At 39.7% G+C, this 12,740-nt stretch overlaps 1 protein-coding gene across 1 annotated transcript; it reads left to right on the forward strand.

Moving 5' to 3' along the window:
• The first annotated feature begins 9,392 nt into the window (after nucleotides 1–9,392).
• Nucleotides 9,393–12,290, forward strand: LOC308103304 (uncharacterized protein). The gene is made up of 6 exons (XM_080453229.1): nucleotides 9,393–9,524; nucleotides 9,623–9,676; nucleotides 9,891–9,920; nucleotides 10,151–10,186; nucleotides 10,333–10,437; nucleotides 11,655–12,290. The coding sequence occupies exons 1-6, from the start codon at nucleotides 9,428–9,430 to the stop codon at nucleotides 11,714–11,716; spliced, it is 384 nt and encodes a 127-aa protein (XP_080309355.1). The 5' UTR covers nucleotides 9,393–9,427; the 3' UTR covers nucleotides 11,717–12,290.
• The last annotated feature ends 450 nt before the right edge of the window (nucleotides 12,291–12,740 follow it).

The raw sequence follows: 12,740 nt of genomic DNA on the forward strand, positions 1-12,740 counted from the left end.
AAAGGTGACTAAGGCAGGTACACATTGCAGGACCTTAAAGTGCTCGGGGGGTTATCTGATCGTTAAGCATTACACACTGCAGGAGTTTATTTCTTGAAATCGGCTGTCATAATATCGTTGTGGTCTTCACAACAGGATTGATCCCCGACAAGGGCTGACACACTGTAGGATAGTTCACTAGGATGCTATCTCCAGAGTCAGACCCAATACATACATTTGAGTTTATTCCAATTCATTTTAATCGACGTATCCCGTGATATGCCTCTCTCCCTCTCCCTCCTCTCTCGCTCTTTCTCTCTCTCTCTCTCTCCCTCTCCCTCTCTCTCCCTCTCTCGCAGTCAAGTGCGCAGAAGCCGTCAGTGACAGCGTTGCCATGTCCGCTTATTATAAGCGACTTTGGGCTTGTTTTTCTGTAGAGTTGCTTGTAAATATTGGTTGTTGCGGGGTGCATTTTTTGGGCTTATTTGTGTAGTTGCTTATTTGGCCTTGTTTCCTAATGTTGTTTAAACCAGTGGTTTAAACAACACATAATATGTATTTGTCCGCAGACCCCCCTTCTGTAAATATGTTGTGCCATCACTGACCCCCATACAAGATTTGTGTGGATTTGGAAAATATTCCACAATTTTCTCAAGATTTTTATTTGAAAATAGCTGCGACGCGTTGTGAGCTTGTAGATCGGCTATTTTCAAATATCCAATGTATTTGTAAATAGGTTTAAAGTGCTCAAGTGGCCTTTTCTTGGGCTTGTTTTCATAGACCTGGTTGCTTATTTCTCTCGCAACATCTGGCAACGCTGTTCATAACAGAGAGCACATGCTGCGCACTCACACACACACACACACACAGAGCTCGCTCTTGCTCTGTCTCTCTCTCTCTGTACAATTCCTCTAAAATAAACAGCCCACCACCAGGCTCGCTCACTCTCTCATTTTGTTTTATAATGTTAACTTAATACAGGACTGGACGGTAATATTGCGGTAGGGACTGTTTGTTGTGGTCAGATCCAGCGACGCTCCCCTGGCCACGGTGGCTGTAATGTGCTCTCATTGGCTGTAGCGTGGATCTCCTCGCAGACCCTTTCATAATGTATGATACTGTCCGATCTCCTGTCTGGGACAGAGCTGAATATCTAACATGGTAGTTATCTGAAAACGGTCGGAAAGCCGTCGCAGAGCGGATAATCGCGGCCACATCGTCTCGCGGAACCTTTCACACAGAGCGAGCATTATCTCGCAGATCAAAGGCCGATCTGCGTCAGATCGGGAGGTTTTGTCGGCGAGCGCCAAAAAATGTCGGCGACAGCAATCTCGGACCCAATCTCCTGCAGTGTGTACGGGCCTAGGTGTAGCTAGTAACAGTCACATATCGTTGCTGTTGGGTGGAAACCTTGTATGTTCAAAACCTTTTTTATTATTTCAAAAGACGATTTAAAATAGTGAAAATAGCCGATCTACAAGTGAGGCGTTGTGTGCTTGTAGATCAGATATTTTCAATACTTTTGTGTGACACTCCTGTATGGTGAAGTAGAGCTTTAATTTACGAAAAAACAAACATTTGAAACTTGGAGATACAATGTTTCTGCCTGACAGCAACGATATGTAGCCTAGGATATATTGTTAGCATGAGACTGTCATTGATCAATGCCTAACAAACCCAAAACATTGGAGACATTATCAACATCATCAACAATAACAACAAGAACAACAAACTTCCAGCGCTCCTCTCCCTGGTTCACTGATGATCTGCCAGCTGGAGAGGCTGTTGAAGAAGGATGCTCTCACTGTCCATGTACTGGCATGTACAGAGAACACTGTTTGCGCTATACTGCCCTAAAAGCTGCCCGTTCATCTTACTGCTCTACAATAAATTGACAACGGCAAAGGCTATCCTAGAACCCTGTTCTCTAACATCAACCGCCATTTCAATGGCACCAATTCAGCTTATCTGGACTGGAAACTTTCATCCAACTGTTATGCCAATGTCGAACCTCCCGTTCCTTGCCAAAGTTCTTGAAAAGGTTGTAGCCTGACAGCTCCAGTCACATTTTTCAGTAAATGAATTTTATTAAGTCCTCCAATGCAGTTTCCAGCCGGCACCGAAAGGGTGGTTCCCACATGGATGTATCTTCAAAAAGGAAAACAATCCCACCATCATCATCTCGAAATACCTGCCTTGAGGATATGCACTCCTGTATGCAAGACAGAGGCAATCCTGATTGGCACCGCCAAACAACTTGCTGGCAGCATTGATCCCTCCCTCGATGGAAAACTCATTTCCCTCTCCTCTGTTGTCATTATCCTTGGTCTTAAGTTTGACTCTACACTCTCATTCAAAGCCCATATCAAAAACATCAGCAAAATGTCCTTTTTTCTCCTTATAATTATAACCTGACTCAAGCCATCACTCTCGAAAGACGACTCCAAAAAACGGGTCAGTGCGTTCATCTTTCCCCAAGTTGATTATGGCAGTGCACTTCTGTTTCCTACACAAATCTATCAGCTGTCGACAACTAATCCAGAACAGTGCCACCAGAATCCATAAAAAAGTCATCCCAAATAACCCTGATACTCGCTCTACATCAGCTGCATCAGTGACCTCATTATCCCTCAAACCCTTGTGTTCCCTCCGCCGTAGCCATTCCCTTCTGCTGCACATCTCCACATCCCCCCTACACATCTCCACATACCTCCATGTCTCCTCATCCCCCCTACACATATGGATGTTTTCTCCACGCCTCTGGAACAGCCTACTGGACTGTCCCTTGCCTTGAGGATTCTAGAACAGGCGTTAAAAGGACTTCCTTTTAATCCCCTTTTTTTTTTTACTTCATATCAATTTACTTTATTGAATTATTATTAGTATTTGTATTTTTACTTTTGTTTTCTTCTCTTTTTTTTAACCTTTTACCAGCAAGCCTTTCCAAAAATGAAAATGTAAATGTAAAGTATACCGGCCCACCCTTGTTTAGCTATTCTGCCCCTACAGATGTAGTTGCCAGATTAATTTGTTTAACCAGCACCACCCTGTAGTTTTCTATGTACAAGGCTGTTAATTATTGCACAGCATAGTCAGCAGTCATCCTCAGTCTGCATAGTGTTGTTTATTACCTGCTAGCTAAAGCAACCTTACATCGCTACTAAGTAGGGTTACGTTTATTTAGGTTGAATCATACATTTTACTGCAGCTAAATTGCTATGTAGTAAGCTAAGTTAGCTCTGTATTTCTGTGCTATGTGTGTGGTACACAATAACACAATAACAATTATTTTGAAAATAAACAACCTACAAACTGTGTACGTGATCTTTTCAATTACTGTATGTGTGTTTACCTATAATGAATGACATGCCCAAATTTGACAGGGGTTTATAAAACGAAGGGTTTAGAGTTCAAATATGCTAAGGAACATTTTCGCACTCCATTTAAACTCTAAAAGGTCATCTAAAATTTGAAAGGTTAAGTATTTGGTTATCACATGGATCTTCCATGCCTGCGTGGCACAGACGACATGGCATGAGTTTGTAAAACATAGGTTCAGTGTTCGAAACCTCTAAGGAATATTTTAGCTAAAAGCTCTAAAAGATCATCTGAACTCTAAAAGATCAACTAAATTATTTAGTTCTCACTTGCATCTTCCATGCCAGCGTGGCTCAACAAATAAGGTCAAGGGTTTATAAATCGAAGGTTCTAGGTTCAAATTTCAGGAATAACTCCAATACACAACTACAACAACTATGAAATCAAACTGGTGTGACTGATTCAAATGCTCCAATAAAACATCCATCAAATCAAACTAATGATAGGCTATGAAACAATGGGAGAAAAATAACTATTAAATTATTAGGAAATCAAATACATTGATTGGTAATCATTAAAATGCTTGAAAGGGAAATCACAAAAACTATACATATCAAAAATCTAAAAATAAAATGCTTAAAAAACTAACAGGAAATAATGCAATGCTTTAAAAAGAAATACTTTGTGTAATATGTACATTTATTAATCCCCTCCCTCTGGAGGTGGGTTCCCTCCATGCTCCTCCCTCTCCTACCAGAGCTGAAAGAGAGTGGGAGGATGCTTCTCACCTTACAAAGACCAAAAACAAAGATTCACAGGGACCTGATTCAAACTCCCAACCTCCGGATTGTGAAACCTCACCTTTATTCATATGCCATCAGGCCTTTCACACTAAAACATTTTTGGAAGTTATATTTAACGTTGAAGGGAAAGGTGGCAGGTCAAAAGATGAAAAACACCTCTCCCCCTGACAGAATGACTGAATCTACAGATACATCCACTGATGATCAGGGTTCATAACGACACAAGTGACATTTAGGTTATTGTTTAAAACAATCTTTTGGAACATTTCTAAACTTCACCCACATTTACTTTTTCATTAGAGAAGATTTGTTTTAGCCTTAGTACTGTCATTAGAATGCATACCCAATCAACTCCTCCAAGGAACAGGCCATGTGATGATGTAGTTGGCAGGAGTTTACTGAAGAAAAGGTGAAAACAGACAATTAGATAAATAAGCATACATTTAATTAATAATAATCACAATCATGATCAATCGTAATCTTTACCAGAAACAAGAAAATTATACCTAATTATTTATTGTTACACTAATAGTAATATAATATAATAATAGACTAAATAGTTCTAAGATCATGCCCAGCTAGTTGATAGCGTGTTTTATTGAGAATTTCACCTTTTTAAACAAGTTGAAATATTTGGTACACAGTATTCTGGTTACACCAATTTCAATATTTGCCATTCCTCCAAATATCCTATTAATAATTAATTAAACCAGCAATGTTTGACTACTACTAGGTCCTCAAATAGAATAAAGTATGCAAGTAAACTTGTTTATTTTCAAATGTTATCACTTTTAAATTTAACTAAACCATATGGACACAAATGTATTGACCCACGTATAAAATTCTCTAGTTTTTGCTTTTTTGATGACATAAATTTATTTTTCTAAAGAATGGAAATTGTTTTGGTGTCTTTGGAAACAGATATGTGCGTACATTTTACCAGATCCATAACGAGAATTCTGATACGACTCCCATTGTAAGAATGGAATGCGGAAGTGCTCTGTCTATCTCAATGAGATAGTTCCAATGTTTGGAACTATAGCCCATTGGAGCCCGCTTTGCGGCGAGATCAAAGCGTGTCGTTACTCTCTTTTCTACACTCTGCATTTTACCACAGTGAAATTCAGTTCCACCAGAGGGCAGTGTTGTTCAGACAACGTATTATTGAGAAAATGGCATTAACTACAATATCTAGGGTACATTCTGTTGTCAATTAGCTACATTTTGACGAACTTCATCAAATAAAATAAATGTAAAATTTAAATTAAAAAAGTAATTCAGCTTATTTTAGTTCATTTCCTACATTAACATGGGAATAGTAGTTAAAGTCAAACCATATCATGTCAGGAAAAATTAAGTCATACAATACTGTAGTAAACAAAGAAATGTCATATAGTATTGTTGTTAATAAAGAGTCATACATTATGTCATAGGCTGATACTTTGTTCCTGTTAGCCTAAATTGTGATCTGTTTTTGTAATTAATTAATTAATTGATTGATCTTCATTGCTACATAAAATGGAAGTGGTTGGATTCAGTTTACTTAATTTATCCGAGTCACTAGAATAGCACAAAACAAATATTGCAATTTACAAGTATGGGGCTCTGCCTGTTGCATCCCATGAGCGTACAGTGGTATTTTTCTCAAACTTAAATCAGCTAATCAAAGAGGAACTGTGGTCATAATTGGTTCAATTGTCCTACTAAATAACCACCATGTAGTTCATAGTTCTTAGTGGGAAGGGGACTTATTATCCTCTTCAGTTTTTTTATTTCATTTATACCTGTGATACTATAAACTGTAATCCTCTAGTACTTGTATTTATATACTTCCACTGATTGCATTTCTGCATTTATCTCTTGTGATACTCTGAACTGTACTTGTACATTGTTGCTATTTGTGTACTGACTTTGTGTATTGTTCTGTCTGTTTTAAAAAAGCGTTATGTACTATTGCACTTTTGCCCAAGACAAATTTCCCCTTGTGGGACAATAAAGTATATCTCATCATCTCATCTCATCTCATAATACAACACCGTTTGAGAAACTAGTTGGAAACTTCATAGCCACCAATTATTTTAATCTATCGATCCAAAGTGACAATAACAGCCAGTGTACTTGATGACAACAAAGCTTATAGTGTTTGTTATGAACTCACATGGAAAGAATCTATATGTTCCATATATGCAACTATATGTAACCTATATGCTACATATAAGGATCATATATGCGCATATATGTGCATATATACCACATATATGCCTGGTATAAGCTCCATATAGGCTGCATATATCTCACATATAGGTCAAAATCTGGTGCATATATGTGCATATACAGGGTATATAGGTCTCCTATATAGCTTGTTTATACCCTCATATAGGTCATATATGTTAATACAAGCCATATAGGTCTCCTAGCTTCTTTACTTCCAGTGGTGGGAAATATAATTATATACTTCATTAAGATAAAGCATATTAAACTTATGAACTCAAAATGATTTCACTTGTGGGTCAGCAGTGAATTCTAATTTGTAGGTGATTATCAGTTATTACTTTTTTATTATTACAACTGCAGGTCACAGTTTATGAAAACCTGCAGATCCTGTCAGTCAGTTCGGTCCATTCCGTAACAAATCTAACATTACATTGCGGACCGTACTCTATATCTGACCAAGAAAGCATATTCTGACTATATCATATGATGTCATCAATATTAAGCCGATATTTGGCAATGTCCATATATGGCCAAGATAGAATTAATTTACAAATCAAGATCATCACCTGGAAATCCATTCATGAATATAACAACACTGTCCTCATCAAACCCTGCATATCCACACGTGGAGGCCACTGAATCATCACCTCCCAGATAGCAAAAGATATTAATTCAATGTTGGATTTTGGTCAGATTGGTTATTTTTGGTTGAGGTTGAAAAAGCTATGTTGATTCAATGTTTAAATACAGATACGATTTCAACATTTAAAAAAATGTCATTGAATCAATTTAGTATAGATGATGGTTTTTCAATGTTGAAATGCCCAACAATGAATTGACATTGTTTCAACGTGTAGTGCTGATATTGCACACCCCCCCTCCCCTCCCCTCCTCCCCCTCCCCTCGCACCCCCTCCCCTGCGAGAGGGTAGTCGTCACAACTCGCGAGACCAGCTAAATCTCAGGAAACATTGGCGCGAATTGAGGCTTGTTGACAATTCACAATAGAGCACCGAAGTCCTGACGTGACTCGTTCATCCCCAGGTTTGCGGAAGTAATTTCTCTATGGAGAATAACATTGGGTCATCTTAGAATCGTCTCATATAAGAATTGTGGTCCAAAAATAAACACCGCGTGTCGGCGTTATTGTCAGGGAGGAGGTTCTCTATCGTTTATGATAGTCAGTCACTTATATTTGATACAGTCTGTTTCTGGCGAAAATGTAACTAATTCGGCGGAAGTAACATTAGCGTTTTCTCACCGTCAGTTGATGCTTCATATCCATAAGAGTCAACACGCCGGGGTCATGTGTTTATTTTTGTAACACAGTTCTTATTTGACGCGATATTAAATACGTCTATGGGATTCAGAACGGGGGTGGAAAACTGCGAACCAGGTAGACAAACAAAGGATGTGTAAATGACGTCAGACTTCGGCGTTCTATACTACTATAGTAAGACTAACTGGTAAGTCCTTTACAATATAATGTATTATGCAATTCATATACCATCATCTGGCTGTCATCGTTTGACTAAATGTTAACTTGTGAATTATTACCGTGGCAACTACAGTGCAGACCTGAGCTTGTTAGCTAGCATGCTAGCTAATAATAGTTGACTGGTAGTGAGTTCTTATGGGAATAGAATGTACTATCCCGTTCAGATACCGTCACCCGACTCTCATCGTTTGACTAAATGTTATCTTTATGCTGTCCGGGGTTTGTAGCTTGTGTTAGTAAATAGCAATGCATGTTATTAAAGCAGCTAGCATGCTAGCTAACGTTAGCCCGCCGTTTTGTTAGCATGTTTCGTGATTAAAATGTACTTTCATTTGTTTATCTGTGTTTATACAATAACAGATTATTAGCGTTTTTAACAGTTGTATAATCATTGTTGTAACCAGCACTACTGTGAAGCAGTTCGTTCATTTAATACTGGTGAACTAACAAGGCAGAATGTATGGTGCTAACTCACTAGCTACTAGTGTTAAACCAACGGGTACCAATTCACTTTGCCGGAAGCACTTCCGGTCTAGACCGGATACGGAAACTACATCCGTGGTTGCATGTGTGTATGTGAAAATTTACCGGATATAGGAGGCGGGATCTAGAGCATAATAGAAACCAGGTTAGCTCATGGAAAAGGCTTAATACTTCGGGTAATATTTTTGCCTTTTTAATGAAGGCACAGTTAAGCTTTTACTACACTAAAGCAATTTAGCCTGGGGATAAATGTGGAGAAACAGCTGTGGTGGAAGAAGTAATCAGATATTTTACTTAAGTAAAAGTAGCAATACCATAATATAAAAATACTCTGTTAAAAGTAAAAGGCATTGTGTTCAAAATGTTACTCGAGTTAAAGTACAAAAGTATTGGCATCAAAATATACTTAAAGTACCAAAAGTAAAATGTTTGAAAATAGCAGATCTACAAGCTCACAACGCGTCACGATGCAACATGTGGTGAGCTTGTAGATCTGCTATTTTCAAATGTCCTATGTATAAAATAGGGCTAAAGTGGTTAATGTAAGTTTTATAATAATTTATATATATATATATATATATACATGTGTGTGTGTGTAAAATATTTTGGAAGGACCTGATAAATTAATAATTTGGCTGATATATATATATTGTTTTGTGCATATATTTATTGAATTATTTGTTTCCCTCTAAATTTTCAGGGTTGTGCTACAAGAGGACTGGAGAGGATTCACTGCAATACACAAGGCCTGGCCAAGTATAATAATTATAGCAGCACGGGCACCACCTCTTTTCTATTTAGACCTGTTGTAACCTATACGTTGTTATGCCATTCAATCCGGGAGCCACCTCTGTGTCTCATTAGTTGTTGCTATATGTATGGCAACATAATGTTTTATTAATTTTTTTTAGTAAAAATTTGAACGTTTTCAGAAAACTTAGGTTAGGTTTTAGGAGGTGTTTTTAGAATTGGCCTAAGTCAGATGAGCCAGAAAACAGCAGTGTGAAGCGATTTTTTTTTCAAGCCACCTAATTTTCCAGGTACAGTGGTGACACTGTCAGTTATGACACTAAAAAACACTGGCAAAACCAAATGTAATTGCATGAAAGCTTTACAAGCATTTAGTTCAGGTTATGTGTTCAAAGGTTACAGCGTCCACTATTCATGTCTTGTGTTCCCTTCTTTTAGCCTCTGGAGGAAGCTGCTCGGAGGATAACCAGCCTAATAATGGTAAGTGAACCACTTCACACTACTACCTCAGGGTGGACAGATTGTAAATGTGCTTTAGATAGAATTCATAGTTCATGTTTTGTGTTCTCTCATTTTAGGCTTTGGTGGAAGCTTCTTGGCAGAGTTGGAGTCAATGGACCCCTGCAATCATGGTAAGTAGACTAATAGGCTAGATGATTCTCTCAGCCACTCTTGGAGACCATACACTGACTGGAAATGTTAGTTAAATGGGTGGTAATGTAAAGTTGAGTGCATATATGAATTCAGTGTCTCACTATTTTGCAAGGATCTGTTAATGTTGGCACGATATTATATGAGAACTTGTATTTTACAGTGACTAATTAGGGCTATTTTAATCCATTTCAGGAGGGAACCACACTGGACAAGTAAGGAATGGTATGTCTGTTGTTCCTGTGTCAACAAGAGCCTTTTTATACATTTGTGATTATTTTATTAGCCATTACTAAACAGTTGCTGTGCCTTGGCTATTGTGCCATGACATACTGTAACTTATTAAAGACTGACATATTTGAACTTATAGCTCCTGCTACTCTAAACATTAAAACATACAGTCTTGATAAATTGCATACAAGCTTTTTTTAATATTTTAATTGTCCTCTTTTTAGACTTCGCTGGCAATCATCACCCCCAAGGCTATAAAGGTGAGTTAACTAACACATTCTCAAATCACTTTTTTTTTTTACCACCAGACATGCACTAGGTACACTTGCTAGTGTATATGGTGCTCATTGATAACTACTTTGATGGTGCTTATTTGCCTTATTTTGTTCTGTCTGTCTTTCTCTAGGAATGCCAATGTATAACTCCAGCCCCTACCACACTGTGCCATCAGAGAAAACAAGGAATAAGAAGAGGGCCTTCAAGGACACGCTGATGCAGGACTGCATGTTTGGTGAGTCAATCTGCACCTCAAAATACTAGGTTTACTACAGTGGATTTGGCAATTTTTATGATGGATATTTAATTTAATTAAGTATTTTAACTTTTATCTCAAGTAAATAAGAACAGATGCATTTTCCTCACCATGGAATGAGCCTGATGGAAAATGCATCAACTCTTAAAGAAGCACTTCACCCATTTCCAACCTTAACTTCATATAAGTGGTCCTCTGTAATGCTCACAATAAGATGGCACCATTTCTGTTTCAGAGGTGGTCTTTGCCTGTGGACAGTTCAGAAACCTGCCTACCAGTGACATCATTTCAAGCTAATGGACATTGAAAATGATGACCTGTCATGTCACTGGTAGGCAGGTTTCTGAGCTGTCCACTGCCCTCCTCTGAACAGAGTAGACATGAATGGTGGCATGTTTTACGAGCATTTGTGTGGATCAATTATATGACTATGGGGTTGAAAATGGGTGAAGTGCTCCTAAGGCCACCTGCCAGCTTTCTTATTTATCTTTATAACGTTTTTTTTTTACTTTTTTCCCCAGCGGCTGCGAAAGGGCCTTTCTGTGTGGAGTTTGCATGTTCTCCCCGTGTCTCCTAGGGTAGGTACCCTCACAAAAACATGCCGTAATCCTGGTCACTATACTGCCTCCCCCTGGCCAGCCGATTTTGTAACCCTATTTTTTACACCCAGTGCCAATTGTCTATGTAATCCTGGGCACTACCTTCCCTCTGCCAACCTAGGGAGGCTAGGGCCGAGCTCATGCCTCCTTCAATGCATGAGAGCCAACTGACCTTCTTGTCACCTGACAGGGGGGAGTTTCACTGGTTGGACGTAGCGCGTGGAAGGAACACGTTATTCCAACCAGTTCCCTTCCCCTCCATCAGGCGCCCCGGCTGGCCAGGGGGAGGCAGTATAGTGACCAGGATTACTGCATGTTTTTGTGAGGGTATTAACTACCCTAGGAGACACGGGGAGAACATGCAAACTCCACACAGAAAGGCCCTTTCGCCAACCCCACCTAGGGTATGGGCACTGATGACGCGGAGGAGAGAACACACCCCCAGCGTCCCCTGCGGGAATCGAACCCAGGACCTTCTAGCTGTGAGGCGACAGCACTACCGACTGTGCCACCGTGCCCCCCTACTAATATTTCCTATAACTAATTAATTAAAGTCTAACACATCAATCTTCTTCTTCTTCTTGCGTATGTCATCAGATCCTCAGCTCCGTTGCAGCAAGCCAGTCCAGCGTCTCGTCATCCAGGTTCATCAGGCCTAGGTCGCCATGTGGTGGGCGGTGTTTCGGGCAGCTGGTCATGATGTGTTCCACAGTCTGTAGGGGGTCTCCAGGTTCACAGTGGGCACTGTCCGAGAGGCCCCACTGTTGCATTGCTGCCTCGACGGTCATGGCACGATGACCTGTGCCACGGCCTGCTGTTCTGATGGCTCCCACCATTCATCTGAACGGAGCTGGCGATCACGTATCCGCGTGCACCCCATCCCCTGCACTCCTCCACAGTCACCCAACACAAACACCAAGCATGACGAATGTCCACTACCATGGAGAGGGTCGTTCGATGGCGACAGACATCCTAGCGGTCAGCGAGCCCCGACCTGACCTGAAGGCAAGATGGGAGGAGGCCCAGAGCACCTCCCCATCGTTCGACGAACTGATGGACCAAGCGGACGTGCTGATGCACTACGGTATATTAATCACAACATGAACATTAGTATTCACTCTCAACAATATTCGGTGTCCGGAGCGCTCTGCTTGCTGCTGAAACATTGGTAATTCATATTGGTCTTATAACTTCTGTTATTGGTTAGGGATTCACATTTAATTGTAACTAAGATTAGGGATTCATTAATAAAACATCAATGATGAATAACTTCTGTCTGTCTATTCTCTTGGGTCTGTGTCCTTCCTGAGCAATCCAAACGATCACGTTCAGAGGTTTTGCTACCAGATAACCAGCAGGTAACTTAGGATGTGGCCTCCAACAGCTCCCACCTGTGGGGGAATGATGCTCTATTCATATACTGTAGGTGGCCCAGCCATAACAGAAGTCATGTTGAAATTGTACAGGTATAATTACAAACTGGAGTAATTTAATTTAACCTGGTGGTCAAACTGGATGTCCATGTACTTCCCAAAGCGACTTGAGTTGTCATTCTTCAGGGTTTTGGCATTTCCAAAAGCCTGGCAGGGGAAAAGGAGTGTCCCGGAGCTTAATTTAATTTAATTTTATATCTTTTTTTTTTATCCAGCTGTTTGACACTTTAAAAGCCATAATGTTTCATGT

The sequence above is a fragment of the Gymnoscopelus braueri genome (genome assembly GCF_963280865.1).
Source record: "Gymnoscopelus braueri genome assembly, chromosome: 16".
Lineage (NCBI taxonomy): Eukaryota > Metazoa > Chordata > Actinopteri > Myctophiformes > Myctophidae > Gymnoscopelus > Gymnoscopelus braueri.